This window comes from Gymnoscopelus braueri, assembly GCF_963280865.1.
Source record: "Gymnoscopelus braueri genome assembly, chromosome: 13".
NCBI lineage: Eukaryota > Metazoa > Chordata > Actinopteri > Myctophiformes > Myctophidae > Gymnoscopelus > Gymnoscopelus braueri.
In genome coordinates, this window is record NC_137615.1 from 25,976,178 (window position 1) to 25,998,438 (window position 22,261).

At 41.5% G+C, this 22,261-nt stretch overlaps 1 protein-coding gene across 5 annotated transcripts in view; it reads right to left on the reverse strand.

Annotated features, from left to right (window-relative positions):
* Positions 1-2,862: 2,862 nt before the first annotated feature.
* The window catches only part of LOC308098266 (RNA binding protein fox-1 homolog 2-like), a 52,289-nt gene continuing 32,890 nt past the window's right edge, over positions 2,863-22,261 (reverse strand). For 2 of the 5 annotated variants that reach the window (XM_080446548.1, XM_080446552.1), the window contains 7 exons: positions 16,393-16,480; positions 14,638-14,694; positions 13,777-13,924; positions 12,325-12,370; positions 9,625-9,725; positions 7,542-7,677; positions 2,863-7,005 (listed from right to left, as the gene is read on the reverse strand). In XM_080446548.1, coding sequence (XP_080302674.1) covers positions 6,961-7,005; positions 7,542-7,677; positions 9,625-9,725; positions 12,325-12,370; positions 13,777-13,924; positions 14,638-14,694; positions 16,393-16,480 — 621 coding nt within the window. In that variant the 3' untranslated portion in view covers positions 2,863-6,960. Of the gene's footprint in view, positions 7,006-7,541; positions 7,678-9,624; positions 9,726-11,642; positions 11,686-12,324; positions 12,371-13,776; positions 13,925-14,637; positions 14,695-16,392; positions 16,481-22,261 lie in introns of all 5 variants that reach the window. The other 3 variants (XM_080446549.1, XM_080446550.1, XM_080446551.1) reach the window with 3 other exon arrangements.

Here is a 22,261-nt window from a genome sequence, read left to right on the forward strand (position 1 = left end):
AGGCAGAACCAACTCATGCACTATAATGTACATAATGTACTTGGCACAAACATTTTTAAGCTCTCTTACGTTCGTTCTTGTACAAATATAAATATGTTTGTGTCGTCCTCTAACGAGAGGCTGAAGAGGGGGAAACATGTAGTCTACTGTACGTAAACAAATAAAGGCATCCTGTACTTGAGGATGTATCATCACAGATAGACTATATGAGCCTAACATTTGCCTGTCAGAATCCTGATTAGTCCAACGTTGGCCTATCAGAATCCAGATTAGTCCAACGTTAGCCTGTCAGAATCCAGATTAGTCCAACGTTGGCCTATCAGAATCCAGATTAGTCCAACTTTAGCCTGTCAGAATCCAGATTAGTCCAACGTTGGCCTGTCAGAATCCAGATTAGTCCAACGTTGGCCTGTCCAGACGAATCTGCCAGTGCAACAAAAAAAAAAGCCCTCAGCAGATTAGTCTGGCCCTGCTCGGTTGTGATTGGATTTCGCTGCCCCCCGAAGTTGTGGGGCACCAATCAGGGCCCAGTATCCAAATATGGGCCAGGTTTATCACCAAAGGCATTTTTTAATCTGCCCTTGGAAATGCAGGTTCCACACAGAGATTCCAGACTAACATCTACGCAGTGATATTAGTCTGGCCATGCCAGGCTAGTCAGAATCCAGATTAGTCCAACGTTGGCCTGTCAGAATCCAGATTAGTCCAACGTTGGCCTGTCAGAATCCAGATTAGTCCAACGTTGGCCTTTCAGAATCCAGATTAGTCCAACGTTGGCCTATCAGAATCCAGATTAGTCCAACGTTGGCATGTCAGAATCCAGATCTGCTGCACTCTGTCGAAGAGACAGTCAATGTGTGTGCACACGCGTGCTATAGCTGCATGTTGCACTGAGGAGTATAATGGTGCCTGGGGTGAGAGAGGAAGCATGAAGCTGTCACTCTGAAGGTGCCAAACTGCTGGGAAGGGCAGAGGCATGTATGAAGGGTGAAGAGAGGAAAGTAATATAAATGAAGGATGGACAGAAGGGGAGAGGAGGAGAGAAGACAAGAGGAGATTGGAGAGGAGAGGAGATGGGGTAAATCTTGACTTCTTACTTATACTCCAGCGTACGACCGGTTCGTAAATAACAGATCATTAAGTTAAAAGCTTGTAGATCTGTTCTCCTGGTGACACTGTCATACTACGGAGTATAAATTAGGTTTAAAGGGCAAGAAGCAGAAAGAGGAGAGCAAAGTAACGGAGGGAAGGAGAAGAGGAAAGTGGAGGATAGGAGACAATGAGATATTATGTCATCTCTGTGGGGCTCCAGTCATTGTTGCTTAATGTCTTCATAAAGAAAGTTACAATGCAGTTGTCATGCTTTTACAGCAAGACAAGTCTCATTAACAAGGCAAACTGTACCCAAATGCAATGGGTTTTCTTTACGCACCTATTTTAAATGATACATTTTTCTAATGGATTTTTGTACTACATGTGGCTTTAACAAGTGTTATTAATAAAATGTTCATAAATGAAAGTGCGTATTTGCTTGTTATGCTTACAAAGCGATGCCTAAGCACCTACCATACACAAAGACCACAGATGGCTCAGCATGGGCCAATTATTGTCTCTCAGCCTGAGCAGGTGTTATGCCTCCTGGCATTCATTGCAAATTATGGGTCGCATTATAATGGGCGCTATGTGATAGTACACCACAATACCCACTAGGTGGCAATGCTGAGGCATTTTAAACTGCTACTGTTACAGTTCAGTCACAGAAATGGAGGAGCAAGTTTCCCAGTATTGAGTGAAGGAAAGGAATGGCAATCCTTTCGATTTCAGATGGAGATTTCTGCTGTAATGCATTTATGAAGTTGGCTATTTATTTTTAACCTAAGACGCCGTGTTTGAGGTCATATATAATCATACAACTATGCCATCCTCATTAATACAATGAACAGAATACTTTGACATTAGTTTCGTGACAAACACCAAAATTATGACGCTGTTTTGCCCCATAATGATAACTTTAGCCTCACTCACCGACTGAAGGTGGTCAAATCTTCATTTGACCATGACCATTCATTTGAGATTGTAGAATCTTTGACCAAGATGCAATCCTTCTTCCCACTTATCTGATGGTACAGTATTCAACCAATTCTTTCAATCAGTCCTGCTACTTCAATTACTCTGACAGAGCACACGCCATCAAATTGGCAATTGGCCTATTGTGCATTGGAGCAATTAACAGGGATATGAGGTTTCCGCCACATTTAAACCATTTACGGCCATTAAGTTCAGATGCAATTAAAGATAGTTCCAGATTTCTCCCTCAGTAACAATTGGACATTTTGTAGTGGTCTTACCTCCGTCATTGTGGGACCTTGCAGTAGATTGGACTTCACTAGAACCAAGTTAACACCAGCAATGTTGCCAGGCGATGTGGCGTTAATTGTGTGCAATTGTTGCCATTTCACAAGCTTTTGTGCTTTCACATATATTATATATATCTATAGATATTTTTACACACACACGGATCTTTGTAAAACACAAAAAGTTTTCTAGTTCATTTCTGTTTAGGCCTATATGGCCATTAATAGCACCAAGAAATGGCTCTCCCAATGATAGGCAACCAAAAACAACTTTCCTACCACTTGCCCGGATGGACAACAGTGAAGGGGAAAAAAAAGACAGGAAGACAATCATGTGAATGAAAAACTGTAGGCGAATACACAACTGCCAACTCAAACGTTTATCTGAGAATGCTCTATCACTCCCTGATAAGCACTAGTTAGGTGTGCTTTTGGCCTACAACACACAATACTTGAGAAAAGCACAAAACTGTAGATAAGTTAATAACCAGGCAGTCACATACCAATATAAAAACCAAACAGTTTATTATATACATTCAATAATAACAATGACAGAACAAAAAGGCAGACACAAGGATGGCAAAAAGGGAAAACAAAAATGGTGAGAAAATACATCACTTTTCATAAAGACATAAAAGAAATAATCAATAATCACTTGGATAAATGAGCTTTTTCTTATAGCAATGATGAGCATGTGAAATCATATAAAAATCCACATGCAATTGAAACCCATTTATTAAGTCCCTGTACAAAAACTTCCACTGGATTGACTTGAGCACAGTGCAGGGAGTTTAGGAGGCAGGACTAAACTGAACTCAACTATTTTGCTTCCTCCTGATGTCACAGGAAGCTGTCAGCCATTTTTGGAAAACATTTTGCAACTCTTTTTGGAAGCAAAATGTTGCAAATTAAGGAGCAAACGGGGACATAATGTTCTCTTAAAGACCAATTTATACTTAATCGTTAAATCGTATGACATGTCACAGGCCGAAAATAGCCGATCTACATGCTCACAATGCGTTGGCAACGCGTTGTGAGCTTGTAGATCACTGAGAAAGGGCTGCCAGAGAGATGTTGCGCTTTCTAAAGCGTATAGCTATCCAGCATCCATTTACAACGCCCTGCTATCAGTACAGAACCAATACACACAATTTGAGCTGAGCTGTCATCGGGTGGCCCACAACCTCCATCAGCTACTTTGATCTTTATTTTCATAATAAAAGTAAACACCAAGGGGCCAGGGGGTCCGACGTTCCAAATTAAACTCTGAGCATTTGATATGATGACTGGTGATTACAGCGACCACAGAGGAGAGATAACCTGCATTATTAAATTGAGCTAAATAGGCTGTGGCTTTACGTAATGTGGCTGCAGGATACTGTCTCCCACCCCCCATCTACCCACCCAGACACGCACATTCTCTGGTGGACCATTACTGAGCTCCACTGTCTCCCCTGCCACCTCACATCACATAACCTCCTCCGCTGACTTGTCATCTTTCTGGTCCTCATCCTCCAATCCCATCCCCTCCATCCTAAACCTCCGTCACCCCACTACCCCCACCCCCCTCCAGCACTATGATTTGAGTTCATGCACCAATGATACATTTCTGTCACGACGCCCTGCCTTTCTCACACAAAAACATGCATACTGATACTTCTGATAATACTTGTTAAGAGGAAAAACAAAACAAACGAAAATATAAAATATATATATATATCAAAACAAATATTTTTGAGTCCTCATGATCTCATCATAGACACTCACTGGGACATTCTCTGCAGAACATACTTGATCATATGAAATAAGCATAGCCTTCATCATTAGTGTTACACCTCACCCAGGGCCTGTAGTGGCCACTGTGTGTCCTGTACTGCAGAAGGTAACATTGTTATCCTGTCAGCTCATGATTAATGGCTCTGCTTGTCACCTTCTGCAATGTCCCTTGACGGAACCACCCACGCACTACTGCTCCATTGTAAAAAAAAAAAGAGTAAAAAGTAAAAGGTGGCCACAGCTGGACTTGAGGATACATTTTTTTGACATTATGTGGAGGGACAGTATGTAGTCTTCAATTCGAACTGTGGCTTGGGCCCTATACGGAAATGCTCGTCAAAGTATTGTCCACACTCGGTCTCAATGTCCACCACAAACGCATTACAAGGTCACGCAGTCTGTTCATCCTCAATGATTGACAAGTGCGTTCTCTTTAGCATGGGGGGTTGGGTGGTTCCTATAAATATGTTAAGTGGGTTTTACAAAAATGAAATCTAGGACTTGCTTTGCTTGCGGTTCAGGACTCCAATATGTTGCTACAAAGAATAAAGCCTTTTTCCTCAGTCATCTTTAGATCCTGTTCCTATGACATTTCCCAGGGCGCTTTTTGAAAAACACCTTGCTGACGTGATCTGAAATAATACAGCTTTAACCCACAAGTTAAAACCAACAACATAAAAGCTAAAATAACAACTAGAAACAACCATGAAAAAAGTGTAATAAATGTTGACCAAAAATGTGCTTTTTCCAGAGAATCTTTGGAACCAAAAGACAAATGATAGCAATAATAACATACTGAGAGTATATGGAGATATAATACATAGGACAGAGACTCCTATACATGGTTTGCTTACCACTTCCTTTACTGTACCTTTGAGCAGAACAGTAAGGATGAGTTTGAAACTACCTGGACCACCTAAAACATTCCTACAAGTGTTTCTGAATAAGGAGGGAGTCAGGTCAAGATTGCAATGCAATGTAGAGAGTATACCCTTCAAACTAGTTCCAAGGGGGTAAGTAGTGTCCTATTGGCATCAAAAATAAACTAACATGAGAAAAAACACAAGAAATTGTTGTATGGAGCCTTAGTTCTGCTTAGTTCTGTTGGACGGAGAATCCAGTTCCCCTTCCTTGAGAATAGTACTTTAACTAGAAGATTGTGTCTCCTAGTTTTAAAGGGCTCCATTGCATTCTAAGCTAACTTACTCTATTGAGATCTACCATTTTGGAGAATTCAATTCAGTCAACTCGGTAGCTCTGCCTGAAGCTTGTAGGCCTAAGCATCTAAATTCACCAACAGGGATACCCGTTTAGCTGACTGGCTGACGATTTCCAATGCATCCGTTGCTAAATGTAATTAATGTACATTTTATGGTTATTAGACATCCAGCTGAACCGGAACTGAACCTTAATTGCTATGTTACTCCCTACATTTGGAATGTGTGACAGTCTGGTAGAATCTTTGACCAAGTGTTAATAAAAAGAGAAAAATAAAGTAGATAAGGAGCACCTGATAATCTCTTGTGGGTTGAGGTGTACTGAATTCTAAGGGGGAGAACTAAATACTATTCAGATTAGAAATGCAGACAGACCAATTTGAAGGCTCCAATGTCTTAGTGTTGTCATTGTACTCGCAATAACAGCAATGAAATAACTAATACCTAAACCAGCAGTTAAGTGGACTATATGAAAAAAAGGACAGATGATAAGACAGTTTTGTTGCGTCCGCCTGATCACATAATGACATTGCTAAGCAAATTCTTCTCAATGGCAGCAGAATAAAAACAAATAACAAAAGAAAAGAGAAAAACTGAGGTAATGCAGAAAAACATCTCACTGGTTTCTTTTTTTCCCATGTCGTTTTCACATACTTTTTTTTCTTATTTTCTTATTTTTTAAATTTGTTTACAGTCAGGAAAGTTGTGTAGTGTCAGAAAAAGGACAGAAAAGGACTTCTCATTTCTCATGTAGTTGATGATCTCCTGTTGCCCTGGCAACACAGCACTTTCTTTCAGTTACTTGTCAGTTGTTAAGCGGAGAGGAAATGTCTCCTGTAGAGTCGGCCGAATGTTCTCACTCCAACGCTCCAAAAAACAGTAATAAAAAGAAAAGCATTTGTCTGTCTCCGTGTTGAGCAGTCCAAAATGTACTTGTTTCGCATCATTATTTTTTAACACAGGTGGGAGGTCTCTACTGTAGGAGGGATAGATTTTGTTTACTTGTTGTTTTTTCAATCAATGCAATTTGTGTAAATAAAAAGAGATGAAAGTACCTTATATTTCAGGGTGGTAATTCTGTGTAGTGTCTATCAATCTGTGCAGTTCAAGGGTTACGGGAAAATGATGAGGAAATGGAAGGTCGGGGTGCTATGACGTATGCGTGTGCGTATATTAGGTCTGATTAGGTTAACATAGGGGCAGTGGATATAACTGCGTAGAATTCCGAAGAGGAAAAAAAGGTTTGTAGTGTGAAGGGCCACAAAGGCAAACAGCAGTCTCTCTCCCTCTCGTATGTCCGGTAGTGTTTCTAAATAGAACCATTTTAGATTGTGTCCCGTACTGTAGTTGAGCGTCTTCAAAAATAGCCTCATTCAGCTTTCTATGTGGGAGATCCACTGGCAGTTTTCATTGTATTCCTTGTCACCGATAGACAGAACAGTACAGAAACTGAGTTCGAGTTGATGATGTGGCAATGACCTCTCTCTCTTTCCAAAAACACATGGTTTGTCACTACCGCCAGTCCACAGAAAAATGGAGGGTAGCTCTTGCCAAACAAAGAGCTTGGAAAGGGGGAAAGAGCAATGTAGAATTCCTTGGGTGTGATGTGTGGTTTAGTATGGAGCGAACCTACTGTATCCCGCCCGGTATAAACTAGCCTGGAAGAGACAGAGAGGAAACGATATGAGAAAACTTTAGGCCTTTTGAGTGAAAAGTGTAATTTCAGTGACATCAGATTTTTTTTCTAGGATTTAAATTATAGTTATGTGGGTCGTTCCAAGTTGAATGATCGCGGGTCTTGTGAAACACATCTTATACCCCAACACTAAAACATCTTAATGGATTAATCCAACAAGTCAGATGTTGAGTTGTTGGACAGCTGATTTTCATCCAACTATGGGATACCATGGTATTACGTACGGTATGTCTGGCATTTAAAATTTGCACTGAAATACTGTACAGTAAGTGGGAGTTTGTCACAACCTTCCCCATACTAAAATAACAAATCGATATTTATGTACACGTACAAAAACACAAAGCGGTATGTATGATTAACTTAACTAGCTCTATTTAGGTATACAAACTGAATATTACTTGGTTCCTTTGAGGCAACCAGGTATAATTAATGAACTCTCCAAATGTGTAGATACAGCAAACTCAGGCCCATGACTCCCCACTTCTACACAGCACTTACAGCTTCATCTTGGTTGGTGTGCATAAAGGTGTTAAGCAGTTGTAGTTTTCTCACCATGGCTCCTACTCCGTAAGCAGCTGCAGCTGGGGTTAAACCCATCTGGCCATAGGGGTCTGTGGTGTACACCCGCCCATAACTGACAACACAAGAACACATTTGACCATTATTATTGTCATTACAACCAAAATGATAGAATCCCATCGCTAGTGATCAATGCAACCATGCAATCAGAGGCCTGTCAAGACAAACTGACATAACAGATTTTCACTGTATACAGATTGTTGTATAATTCTCTCTCTCCCTTTTTCTCCCCAATTTAGTTATTTAGCCCCCACTGGGAGGACGTCTTACTCCTCCTGCCCAACACTCCCCGCTGATAGATGTCGCCCCAGCCTGTAGGAGTACATGTAGTGACAAGTAACCAGTGGTGGAAATGGCCTGGATTCGCTTTGGGAAGCGCGATTTTTTGCGGTTAATTTCGCGGATTTGGGTACTTTATATTGTTTTTTTTGTTACTTTATTTCGGGTTTAGGGTTAGGGTTAGATTAGGGTTATGTTATTTAATTCTTTTTTTTTTTGCGGTTAATTTCGTGGATTTTGGTACTTTATTTTCGTTTTTTTGTTACTTTAATTCGGGTTTAGGGTTAGGGTTAGGGTTATGTTGTTTAATTCTTATTTTTTCGATTGGGTGCCCCTGATTACTCAATAAAAATACCTTAAAATTATACTCGAGTACAGTACTTGAGTACATGTACTTAGTTACTTTCCACCACTCACTCTCAGCGTTAGATTAAAATTACTTACTCACCTTCTGCAAAGATTGTCTTGGTTTCAGAGAGCAGAGCATGGTGGTAAATATGAACTTTTGCCCCAAACTTTAAGTCTTTATATTCCATATGTCCACGTCCGTGTGTTGCTGTTGTTTACCTTTTACTCAAGCCAACATGGAGTGTGTGAGAAGAACGTAGGAACGTAGTCAAGCAAGCGGCCACAGAAGTCTGTTTCCTTTCAAAGCGATGTGCATTTCACATCTTTAAAGCATTAAAGCATTTTTAAATCTATACTTGAAATGTGTTATAATTCAACACAAGTTTTATTTTGAAATACTACTGGAAATAGAAGTAGCCAGGTAGCCTAGTTGAAACTACTTCACACGCTATTTTTTCCTGGAGCCCCCCACGCACACACATTGTGTGGTCAACGCTACTTCCTGTAACCCTTGTAACCATAGGTGGAAAGCGGGGACCCTGCAGTATTACGGCTGCCTATTGGCTGTGTTCAGAGCCATGTGCGTGTGTTGACAAACACACCCATGGCTCAGCCCTGGATAGGAGTGATGCATTCAAGTGCCGTAAGACTTATGGATAAGACGCTTAACACAGCCAGAGGCACTGTGGCGGATTTGAACCCCCAGACACCGTGGTGGTGGGCAGTTACTTTTACCACTGCACCACCCGTTCTGTTTGATTTTGAGGAAAGCACTGGATTTATTTCATTTCAGTATCGTATAAAAGTCAAGAGACTTTAAACTTACCTATCCAAGCGATAGGTAACCTAACACGGTAAAATAGAGCTGTGCGTTTTTTTTATTCGTCGTTATCGTTGCATTGTAATGTGTGGATTGAGTTAATGAGTTAATATAGCATCAAAATCTGTTTCACCACTTTAACCCCATTATACTCAGATGACAGATGTACAAGCTCACAATGCATTGCGCCGTGTTGTGAGCTTGTAGGAATTTTTTTTTTTTTTTTTTTTTTATAACATTTTATCAACACAAATCTTGCCAGGGGTCCCTGGCACAAAATATTAATTTGGTCATCCCTGACATGAAAACTTTTGAGAACAACTGCTGTAATGAGTCCATGTTTCTGTATAATATGGCCAAAGTATGGCCCTTTAACTTTTAAACTTCAATGTAAAACAAACTACAGAAACCATCTGGCCATTTCCAATCACAGTGAGTGCCCATCAATCACACTGCCGTGCCGTGTTTATGGGTGTGTTTATGGGTGTGTGTGTGTTGGTAAAATTACTTCCATCACTTTATGTTTTCAAGTTGTGTGTCCTGAGGTGAACTCACCTGTCACTGTAAGCGGCTGCGGCCGCAGTTGCCTGGGTTACGGCGGCCGGCTGGGCATAGCGATAGGCAGCTGCAGCAGCCGCGGCAGCAGGGTAGCCTCCCTGGAGATGCACACGCACACAAACACAAACGCACACAGACTGATTACAGAGCTGACTTAACGGCGTAACTGACAGAGTGAGCCTCCCTCTGAGGTGACAGACACCAGGCCTATCTCTACGCAGTAAAATACTCACTGTTCACTTAGCTCCAACACTTAACAAATGTAACCAAATGGACCCCAATCTCGGAACTAAATGAACACTGAGGATGTTACTGAACAATATCACTGAACAGAGACATAGTTTACTGACATCTATAAAATGGAAGTTAATTCATTTAACTGTATGGAGTTTTAATTTAACCGTGGATTCTTACAGGTCAATTTTTACTTTAAAAATTAAACCTTTTTTTCTCCTTCTTTTCTTTCTGTTTTGGTGAAATCTTCTTTAAATAGATTAATGACGTTAGTACAGTTATTGAAATGTGCTAATTAAATGTTAAATAACAAGATGCATCAGTGTATTAACATCTTGTTATAGGCATAATTGGGTGGGAGGGAGGAGGATTGTATCTACAATGGATACTAGAGAATACCATACTAAATGGGATAGAAATAGCAGGCGGGCATTTTTCACCATGAAAACGTGTTAGGGTGCAATATTATTACCATTGTTAATAATTTTTTCAGTTCTGTCACATGTTTTTAGAAGACAGACAAAAGGAAAGGGTGAGAGAGAGGGAGAGGGAGAGAGGAAGGAGGGGGATCATACACTCAGACAAACACACAACAAGCTCACTGTGACTGACACTCCAATCACTGTCCTTGCATTAAGATTGCATGCATGCCCCTGGTTATAATGCAGACCTATCAAAACGCAACACCTCCGAGTTTGGATGGACGTGATCAGAACAGGACATAACCTAACATAACATAACATAACATAGCATCCCAGCATTCTCCTAGACACATCTGCAGGATAGGGAGAGGAGGGTGGGACGAATGAGGTAAGGAGATAAGGAAAGGAGAGAGAGAGAGAGAGAGAGAGAGAGAGAGAGAGAGAGAGAGAGAGAGAGAAAGAAAGAGAGAGAGTGTGTGTAAGGGGGTAGATGAGTGAAATAACTTGGATCCAAGTCGAGTGGAGGATTTGGAGAGAGAGGAGAGAGAGAGCAAGGTGAGTTGTAGAAGGGTGGAAAGATAGCACAGTATAGGATGCCTGCATGCAGCAGTGGATCGACATGCTTCAATACCCATTCTGGGAGGGCAGTGAAAGTTTGGGAGAGACAGAGAGGAGGAGGGTTATGTAATTCAGGAAGAGACCATGTTCTCTTTTCTTAACACCAGCGCCTTAGGGCACTGAAGTACAGAACATAATCTCACCCGGGGCTATGATCGATTGGACCGTGGTCCATGTTGAAAGAGTCCAATTTTGAGAGAGAATGATGTGAGAAACTTGGGGGTCTGGTACAATATGTAGTCTATCATTACCATAATAGCCTCCAACTTGAATGAGATGATGCCTGGAAATTATACTTTTTAACCACTGCAGTGTTTTTCGTGTGTGGGTTTTAATGCCATCCTTAGCAAATCGGGACAAATAAACAGGATGGGCATAACATTAGGATGACTATAACAAGATACCCAGCCAAATTTGAGAGACCGGGTTCTCTTTTGAACTAGAACTGGTGGGATAAGCAACCACAAACACTCCATTTAGCAGTTTAGTCAAAAAACAAACAAGCAAAAAAAGAAAAGCCTTCACCACAATTTAAAAAAAGAGTGCAGATTTCAGTGAGTTAGTAAGAAATATGAGAACTAAATGAAAAAAATAAAACAAAAATCAAAGCAGTTGTCATTTTTCAACCAACTAAAAAGAATGTGTTCCAGATCAGACCAGAAGATGATTCAAAAGACCAGAGGGAGAGTAGCAGAGTAAAACAATGCACACTGTGGGTTTTGGATGTTGAGATGACCCTACCTGAGGCAATCTGGGGCTAAGGACTGAGTCCTGAAACACTAGTCTATAGAGAGAACAGAAACAGCCGTTGTCAACCTGAATACACATACACACACACACAAGCACACAAGCACAAGCACACACATATTCATACACCCACACTGACGCACACTGTCACATCTGCCCATAGAGCAGCCTTTGTATTGGCGGTTGAGACCATACCCTTGTCTCCCATCATTATCATCAAGTGTTCAAACTCTTGATGAGTTTCCTTTTTTTCACTCTCTAAAAATCTAAAACAGCCTATTTGGTCCGCTTGGCTGTGATCAATCTGTGTGATCAGGGATGTGAGTGTGATTGGCGCAAAAGTCGAATATAATGAGGGGAATACGTTGTGTGTCCAAATAGCCAGAAATTCTGAATACAAATAAATATACATAAAGAATTGGACAAAACCTAATTCCTGGGTCTTAAGAATCGACTACCGCTTGCTTTTGAATGGTTGCTTTATCACAGGAGGGGAGGGGTGGGGGGGAGGTTCTCAACCGCCTGTAAGGTGGGCAGCTCTGTGCAGCACATGACCGGACGCACATGCAGATATAAACCCCCCCAAAGGGAAAAACAAGGGGAGGAGGACGAGGAGAAGGAGGAAGACAGAGAGAGAGTGATGTTGACAAAGAGGAGGTGGTGGTGGTTTACTCACGTATAATTCTGCCGCTCCATAAAAGCCACCATCCTGATACACCACACTGAGAGAGGAGATCACACAGAAACAGAGGGAAGAGAGAAGAGCAATGGAAAGGAAGGCACAGTTGAAAGAGGGGGTTGGAGTGATGTGGGGGTTGAAACAGATGGAGAAGGATGGTGGTGGTGGGGGGTGGAGTAGTGCATCGTCCCAAACCAGAGTGGATGAAGGTGACATCACAGCAAGAAGACAAAACAGAGCAAAAGAGAAAGGAGGAAAAAAAGAAAGAAAGAGTTATTTCACACCCATGCAGCATGCAGAAGAAGTACAATTTCCATCCATGTTCCACTTTTGCAAACAACAATCAAAGGCCATTATACAGGGCGAGAATGGACCCCTGGGGCTAATAAATAAAGTACATTGACCAGTATTAAACTGAATTGAAACCATAAACTGCTATTGTTCCCCTGCCACAGGGAAATCTAGCCGGTGAAGGCCACTTCAAATAGATTTCTTTTTCATGAGGAAATGGTCCTTCAGAAGCGAAGCTGTGGATTTACTGGGCGTTTTGAAGCCAATAGTGGAGCAGACACGGAGATGGTAATTCCTGCAGCACCCATCATTTCATAATTGCTTAGCTTTATCTGAATATAATAACAGTACGCAGTCACAATCTCATTAATCAATCAACATCTGTTTCGATTTGAATATCACAGCAGTCACAACCAGCCCAACCCGGCAACAATGGCATGCACAGTACACACAGTGGAAAAAAACAAACCAAAACAAGATCACAGTAATATGAATAATTTGTGACAAATCCGCGAGTGAGGTGCCTGGTGCTTATGCACAATGACCGAGTGCAGTTTGTGTGTTCATGGGTATTGTGCTTTCTGCGTGATTATGGAAATCGGCAATCCACAGTGCAATCCTGTCAATAGGGTACATTCCACAGGAAAATATCTTGACCTGACTGATAAAACTGTGGTTTGGATGAGATTGATAATACCTCAAGTGCAAACAGCATTTCACCGGTATGAGCTACAACCGTACCGACACCTGGTTAAATAGGAATTGGAAAATGGTTTTGAAAAATGTCTTTCAAGGCGGGCTGCACACTTCAACCATATGAGCACTTGAGCTCAAAATAAATAAATGAATACATAAATAATCTACAAAATAACGTACAACATCTCTCATCCTTTCACATATTTTTTTCCCCACTTGGGAAAACTGCTGGCGACCTCTATATCTCGTTTTCAAACATTGATTCAGGTTTTCTTTTTGGCAACTACAGATAACACACAAACATTTGTTTACTATTCTGACCAGGTCTGTTGTGCTTATCAACTCAAGCTCTGAGAAATGATGAAGTGATGTGTTTGTGTGTGTGTGGGTGCGTGTGCGTGAGTGCCGTGCGTGTGTGGGTCCCTATGAAAGGCTAATAACATATCTCTCTCCCTCTCTTACCCGGGGTAAGCAGGGAGGGCTTGCTGGGGCACGGCAGCACGCACCGCGCTGTAGACAGGCCGCCCCCGGCCCCTGAGGTGGGCCCCACGGAACGCTGCAGCTGCTGTGGTGGCTGCCGCTGCAGCAGAGGGGTAAGGAAACCCTGGAACTGGAAGAGGAGAATAGGTGGAGGGGAATGGAAGGAAGGGAGGAAGGAAGGGGGGGGAGGTTTGGAATAGGTATGGAGATGGGAGGAGAGGTTTGAATGGAAGGAGGTAAGGAGGTGATAAAGAAGGGAAGGGAGGAAAGAAAGAGGAAGAGTTAAGGAGGGGGGGATAAGGAAGGAGGGAAGAAAGACGGAAAGGATAGATGGGAGTAGGATAACCAGTTTGGGGGAGAGGAAGATGGAGGAAGGAGAGATATGAAGGTATGTAGAGAGGGGGGTACAGAGGAAGAGACAGCAGGAATAAAGTAAAAGAGAGCAGAAGGAAGCAGACAGGATATATTAATATAATATGGCCTTGAGGCTATAACAAAGGATATCAATAACAATGGGCTGGTGGGGAAAAAACACTGGATAATACAGCACATTCATATAAATTAAAGCTTTGAGTGTGAGTATGATTTAAATCAAGCATTTTTTCAGTGAGACAGAATGAAAGGACAGATCTGTGTGAGTACAGCAGTGGGTCCCAACAAAGGTCCTCAGGGCTCTGCTGCTGCTTATCTATGCTTCAAGGAAGTGAATTGCATGCGTTACACCAGGTGAATGTTTGTTAGAAAACCAGCAGTACCAGCAGCAGCAGCACAGGTGCCCAAGAACCAGGGTTGGGACAAAACATGTGGGAAATCTAGGAGGGAGAAGAGGCAGCCCGATTTTACCTGCATAGAGTTCTGGTCCGTACATGGCCTGCACCATAGGGCTCAACTTCCACCCCGCTGACAGGCACAGAGAGACAGGAGGGAGGGGAGTGACAGTTAGTAAGCCTGGGTTATAGGGAATGTAAGGCTACTAGAGCAGTATCCAGTACCTGGACAAAGCCCGCTTTTCCTTTCATTCATGGTTACATCTCATGGCAACGTTGAAGTTGCCATTCATAGTTATTGCATCTGTTACAGGGAAGCTACACGGGAGAATGGTAGCAGCGTGTTTGGCGTTAGCGTCAGAACTGGAGCACCAAGGAATGTTTGTTTTAATAACCTGCTTGAAGCACCAGATGCGTGGAGTTTACCTCGCCAGACGTGGGGTTTAGTAGTTCACACATTCCGACAGTTTACAGTTAAGATAACATTAAGGGTCAGATAAGTTGTCACCCACTGAGATTTTGAAACAGTTCACAGAAAGTTTGCTTTAGAATAGTTCACATGTCACATGCCCACACATGAGATAGGTTGACAATCATTATAAATCATTAATTCCAATTTTGTGGGAGATGGTTGAGGGGTGCCCTGTGTGTCTAAGTATGGTACAGTATATCTCTAGTGTGTGCACTACTGCTAAAGCCTAACCACCTGGCATCCCTATTTTGGACAAATAAAAGAACATGTCACAATTATTATAATAAGTTTGTTTAAACATTTTCAAAAATAGCAGATCTACTAGCTCACAATGCATTGGCTATTTGTTGTAAAACACAATAGATACGGCTGAAGTGGCAAATTCATTCTTCAACTATGGTCGTTTTGTTAACATATATTATTTCTGACAAGCAACAGTCACACAATGTCAGTGTCGTCTTCTATGTAAAAGCCTACCTCCTACTCCAAGCAGGCTACAGCTTAAAATGCTAAGCATTATTTTGAGATAATGTTTGAAAAAGCTCTGGTGAGGAATGAGCAAAGTAAAATTTCATCAGCTACACAAACCTTTGACATTTTAAATGGAACAGTTGTTTTTCCAAATGTTCTTTTTAATAATGTGCAAGCTGTAAAGACGAAATGGTACATTGTGCCCTAAGAGTTGAATCTTTGCAAATGTCTGACTCTAGTCACTCCTGGGATGTTGTCACTATGATGTGACATCAGCCAAGTGGCAGGTTTCCAACTGTATTACACAGTTTTCATTCAGAGGATGATGCTTGGAGACACTGCCAATGTCCAAAGGCTCCAGTGAAATTTGTTCTTTATATGATGACTGTTTGCTATCTGCTTCTCTGCATGCATAAGGTTTTGGATGAAAGTGCAAATTTCACCCGCTACAAGCCAGGACCTGAAATGGGTTGCAAGGTTCGATTCTCTGGGGTTTGCTCTTATTGAAATAAGTAAGATGTCTCTTCGAGTTTGAATTAGAGAAGATCAACAAACCTGAAGCCGTCATTTCTTATCATGTTAGCTTCGCAGAGCTACATTTCCCATCCAAATTAGACAATAGCTATAAACTATTAACTTAACCCCAAATAACCAAAAGTCCGTTTTTTTGGCATAGAGTGTTGATTTAACTCCAATCTGGGAACCCATTCGGTAAAACAAAATAATTATCATAACAACAACAACAATAATACTAATAATAAGAGTTAAATCAACACAGGATTATACTGTGCGAGTTACCCGTTTTTAAGCTGTATCTGAGACTGGACACCTTGGCAGACCTATAGTTATTGTTAAGTGCGTCAGTGTTGTTAATGCTGGTGTTTTTACCATAAGGCAGAGTGCTGAGGGCCTCTCCGTTAGGGTAGGGGCTGACCATCTTCTTGTTGGTCATAACCCTGGCCGTGGCATTATTCACCTGGGGACAGACAGGCAGAGAGTCAACCGTACTGACAAAAAGTAGTGCTTAATGGAGAAAAGGCAGCCTTAATGCATACTCATATACACACACATGTCAACAGTCATAAATCTTAACTTGATGTTTCCCCACTTTACATAATCAAAGCCTACCATTATATGGCTGTGAGATGGTGGTTGAGTGGTAGTCTATGTATAGTATCTCTATGTGTGGTGTAGACCTGCATATCCAAGATGTGCACAGATTGAGATGTCTCTCTAAGGCCTGCATTTACTGCAGTTGGATCATTAACAGAGAAATCAATATGTCTGAAACTTCACGTTTACCAGTACCACGCATACAACTCCCTCTACACTTTTGTGATTGCTCGCGCGTGCGTGTGTGAGTGCGTGTGTGTGCGTGCGTGTGAGAGTTTAGGTGTGTGCCTATACACATGAGTGGGAGGGTGGGTGGGGTGGGGGGTTGTTAGGGGGGATCTTAGTCATCATGCAATTAAAAAACGGTGAGCTACCCCAATAGAGATTTGATGATTCATTCTAGTGAGACATGAAGGGCACCATGGGTGACATTGTTTAAAACCCTGCTGTAACTCAAAGGGTGGAGGGGAGAGGGAGGGAGAGAGAGAAATAGATACACAGAGAGGTAGAGAGACAAATAGAGATGGATGAAGCTGGATGAGGAAAGTTGAGGTAAACTTGGGTACACAGGCATGTTACAGCAGGGAGAAACTTAGTACGTACTTAGTTTTTTGTGTATGGCATGCACAGGTAGAGGTATTGAGTGTTTGTTAGGTGTGAGTTTTGAGTGCACACGCAGGCTCATATTGTAGCCGTAATGCTCCAGCTTTTCAATCCAAGATGGCTGATAATCTCTTCTCTGAGCTTCAAAGGCTCATACTCAGGTCCCTTGATCTATCCCCTATCTCCCTTTGATGGGCTTTATGGGAGGGAGATTGGGGCTCTCTGTAGTAACCCACACTGTCTAAGTGTGCTGTTGAAGCCTCATATCTAACTGTGTGGCAAGCTAAAGATTAATGACCTTTTGGCTAGCGAGAGCCAGGAGAATGAATGAGGGAGTGAGAGTATGTGAGAGAGAGAGGGAGAGAGAGAGTGTGAGAGTGAGAGAGATGGAAAGAGAAGAGTTTAGGGAGAGAGAGGAGAGGTGGAAAGAGAAGAGTTTAGGTGTGTGTGTGTGTGTGTGTGTGTGTGTGTGTGTGTGTGTGTGTGTGTGTGTGTGTGTGTGTGTGTGTGTGTGTGTGTAAGGGAGAGTGAGAAAAAGAGAAATGCAGAGAATTTGGGTGAATAAGTGAAAAAGCGAGAGCACCATATTTGTGTGTGCGCGCACAAGAGAGATATAGTTGCATTTAGAGAACCATTGTGAACGAGGCTGAGGCTTGTTGTATTGGCCCCGGCTGGGATCTGTATTGGCCCTCTCTGTGAGTCATGCGAGTCATGGGCCGGGCTTCATTCAAATGGAAATGAGATTTACCTCATTCCTCCTTCATTGCAAATGAGAAGGTCACTGGAAAATGATTCAATTACCCCTAGCCCGTCTAGATAGCTGATGCAACTGTCCACGGGTGTCTCCACGGGTGTCTGAGTGAAGACATCTTGAAATATAAAAATTAAGTTAACAAATTCAATTAATGCCAATGAGGTTTTCAATATCGCTGCAGGACTCGTTCATGTCTTTTGTTTCATCTTTGGTCTGAAAAGCCAGTGTTTTTTTCTAATGTGCATTTGTGTGTGCATGTCATGAAAAATTATTGCAATTAGATCTTTCTGAGAGGCAGGCATGCAAATCAAACAGAGAGACTTATGTAGTAGGCAAATATTTTAAGAAGAATATAACATTGCATTTTTCCCATTCCACCTTTGATCCCATCCCAAATCCAGCTCGACCCTGGACAAAATGAAATCAAACTCCCATATGAAACCAAACTTGTGGGGTTTACGTACCTAAAAAAAATATATTCACGAATAAAACCAAAAGGAAAGGGAGAGAAAGGGGTGCTAAAAACATTTGTTTCATAAAATTAATAATCGTTTAACACAGAAATTACACTCAGCCAAATGGGCGCATCACATGACCAAGAGTGAGAGTAAAAAAAAAAGAAAGAGAGAAAATAGAAAACAAAAGTTCAGCCAATCAGCAAGCGTCGGATGCAGCATAGAGACCAATCAAAACAATCGCAGCACTCCCATATCAAACACATAAGAGACGGAAAGGGGACAGTTCAGATGCAGGTGAGAAATAGAGACAGACAGAGCCAGTCCACATACAAAAAACAGGGAAACAAAAGAAAATGGAGTGAAGAGTGAGAGAGAGAAAGGAGAAACATTTTGTCTACATAAGCAACACCAAAGAAACAACCAATAAAAAGTAATTATTCACAAAATAAACAAAATGAAATCAATCAATCAAGAAATAATACCAAGGTGCGTCATTCATATAAAGCAATTAGATTTGGTGACCATTCTCCTAAAAATGTATTTCATGTGGAGGGGGTTGGGAGACAGAGCACCAAAGAAAGGATGAAGTTAAGAAAAGACAAAGAGATATTGAGAAAAGATAAAGAGCAAACCTCATTCCCCCAAAAAGTAAAGAAATCAAATAAACACGAGACACTCTGCCAGGCATTAATACTGTGTCACAACAATTCACAACTAAGACTAGTACACAACTACTACTGCAACTACTACTAGTACTACTGCAGCTACTAATACACACACAATCCATGACAGGGAAACAAAATCAAGTCAACAAATAAAGAAATGAAACAAGATAATAAAAGAAAGAGAGAGAGACCCAAAAGAAGATCAATGTAAACCCCATATCGGTTTAAAGATGCATATGGTTAACACAGCTATGTGACATTTCTGAGCCCATTTCTGAGCCCATTTGGAACGGCCTAAACTGATTTGCCAATAGTTGCATGGTGTTCCATAAATCAACACGTAAATAGTGAAGGCAAATGCACGCTATAATTATTTGTTATCTGTTCTATAAAAGGGCAAGATCTCAAAATGTGTAGTTTGGACATACTCTAGACTGTCTTGATATCCCACAACTACCGTACGATAATATAAGCGTGGCTGATGCAGGCTAGCCAAGCGTTAAACATTTAGTTCACAAGCCTCGACTCATTCCCTTCCTGAGTTTGAGAGCCACTCAGCTATCATTAAACATTAGCTCACAGGCCTGCCCCGGACACATTCCCATCCCAAGTTTGAAACCCACTTAGCTAACATTTTTTAACCTATTAAAAACCGGGAACGCATCTGTGTAACAATTTAAACCATTATTTTATACTTTGGCTAAACAAAAATAGCAGATATGCAAGCTCATAGAGTGCCGCGCTATGAGCTTGTAGATCTGCTATTCTTTTTATTTTAATCTTGAACATTTGTACAAATCTTTCAATATATATTTTTTTCAAGTGAACATTTGTAACTCAAATTTTTGCTTCTGGGAAGTCCCTGGAACAAAATATTTTACAAATGTTTGCTTTAAAAAATGCCACGATTAAAAACAAAAAGCAGATCTACAAGCTCATAGGCAACACCGAGTGCCGCGCTATGAGCTTGTATATCTGCTATTTTTTTGAATAGCCAAAGAAATCTTAAAATGACAGATGCGTTCCCAGTCTGAATGGATTAATGTACACTGTAGCCGGTCGGCTGACATTTGCCCCAATCCATCGAGTGGCACGGCATGCTGAATGTAAACAGCTCAATGACACAAAGGAACTCTAGATCAGAGAAGCGTGATTTGCCCTGCAGCTTGGGGTCCGCATTCAAGTCAAAGCAACGGCAGGCATTACAACTCAGCGCCAGAACCGAAAGCTCAATATCATCATTCCTGCTGATTATTGTTATTAATTAGGAAAAATAAATACTTATATCGACTCCGATGGAGAATTAATGAGAGGGATTGCGGACAGCCGTGTCATTGCAGAGACGAGGGTGATTACATTTTGTTCATTCCCAGTGAGGTGTTAATGAGATGGGAGGGGAGGGGGGGGGGGGGGGGGCATGGGGAAAAATATTATTACTAAAAGATACAAGCTTGTCGTTGATGTTTTGTCCATCTGTGTGTCTCTGCTATACCACATGTACAATACAAGATATCATTAGCTCTGAAGTGCATGTATAGGTAGGGCAAAATGTGCACCTACACACTTGTTACTTGTTAGGATGTACAGTAATCTATATGTAAATTATAACAACAATGGACAAAACAATCTAAATCACTACTGTGTTAACCTTACAATATGTTACAATATGATATATGATTGTATTGTGCCTAAAGCCCATTGCAAGGGGGTGGGGTGGAGGTGGGTTCAATTCAGTGATTGATATTATTTGTGCAGTACACAACTTACCGTTGCCGTAGAAACAGCGAGTGGTTACCGTGGAGACTGACAACAACACACAGAAGTCGTCAGGGAAACAGAAAAAAATATATAATAAATAAAAGGAACAAATAACCCCAAAATAAAGTAAGGTCCCCCAACCCACCCACCAACGTGAAATAAGAGTTGACAGCAGCAGTGTAACAGTTTCAGAATAGGAGAGCGAAAGGCAGAAAGAAAATGGGAGTGCTAATGTTTTAAATGGTAGACAGAGCTTACTATTAAATAGTATTAGGGTCACTGGTTCTGCTCTTTACTACTGATGAAGCTTGAACCAAGTGCCGTTTAGACCAGGGGCGTCTTTACTTTAACTCAATAAAACACAATATCCCTCAAAAAAAGGAAAATCTGCATTTATAAGGCAAGAGTGGGAGTCAAGAGTGGGAGTCACCCTCTGTCATAACCGTAGAAAAAGTTGTTTGGGTTTTTCAACGCTGTCTGGAAATAGCCCTAGGTTTACCTCAGCCTGGCGGTCTGAGTGCTTTGGTTAAATGGAGCAAGACAAGATTCTTAGGTGGTGAAGTTACGCCACAAGAGAACAGTGTTTATTTGGCGAAGGGTCATGGATAGAAACACGTCACTTCCCACTGGTTTCACAAGTCACCACAAAGGAACATACTGTAACTTGAAAAATAAATCAAAATAAAATAAATAACACAAAAAAGACCAGAGGCAGATAGAAACAAAAGTGAGGATGGCGGTTAAAGGTAGGAAATATAGGTAGGTTTAGGGTAACATGAAAATTACAAACGTACAACTATAATAATTTAACAGTGGGTCACAAGACAAAACACAAGGCAAGGACTGTGAAAGAGGTGTGAGAACAAGGTAGCGTGGACCAAGAGTGGTGAAAGAAAGACAAACTTGACTGGCATGAAGAGAATGGAGGGACAGGAAAAACAGACTGAAGTTTTCTGGGAGGAATAAAGACAAGAGGGTTGGAAAGGGCAAAGTACAAACCCTTTACCCTTTACCGTCAACCGCTCACACTGAAACACACATTGTGCGCACGCACACACCCGCACACTCAGACTGACACCATTTCATTCATGGATCAACCTTTACTGTAGAAAAGTCATGCAAGCTACAAGGAACCACGACTTCAGCCCGATCCAAAGCTAGGCCCAGTACATGACATACAGCCCAGATTAAGACAGTCATCCTCCACAGGACCGGGACACATCGCATCAAACAAGCCTTCACCTCAGCACATCTCAAAATCTGATAGAATCTAAATTCTCATCAATTTCAAACATGCTCTCAACTCAAATCGCAAGATGACATGCTTATTTGTTGTTGAAAATGATGGATGTATAAGGGCCAGGGCCAATGCTGATGAAGGCTGAGATGAAGGCTCCTTTTGAACG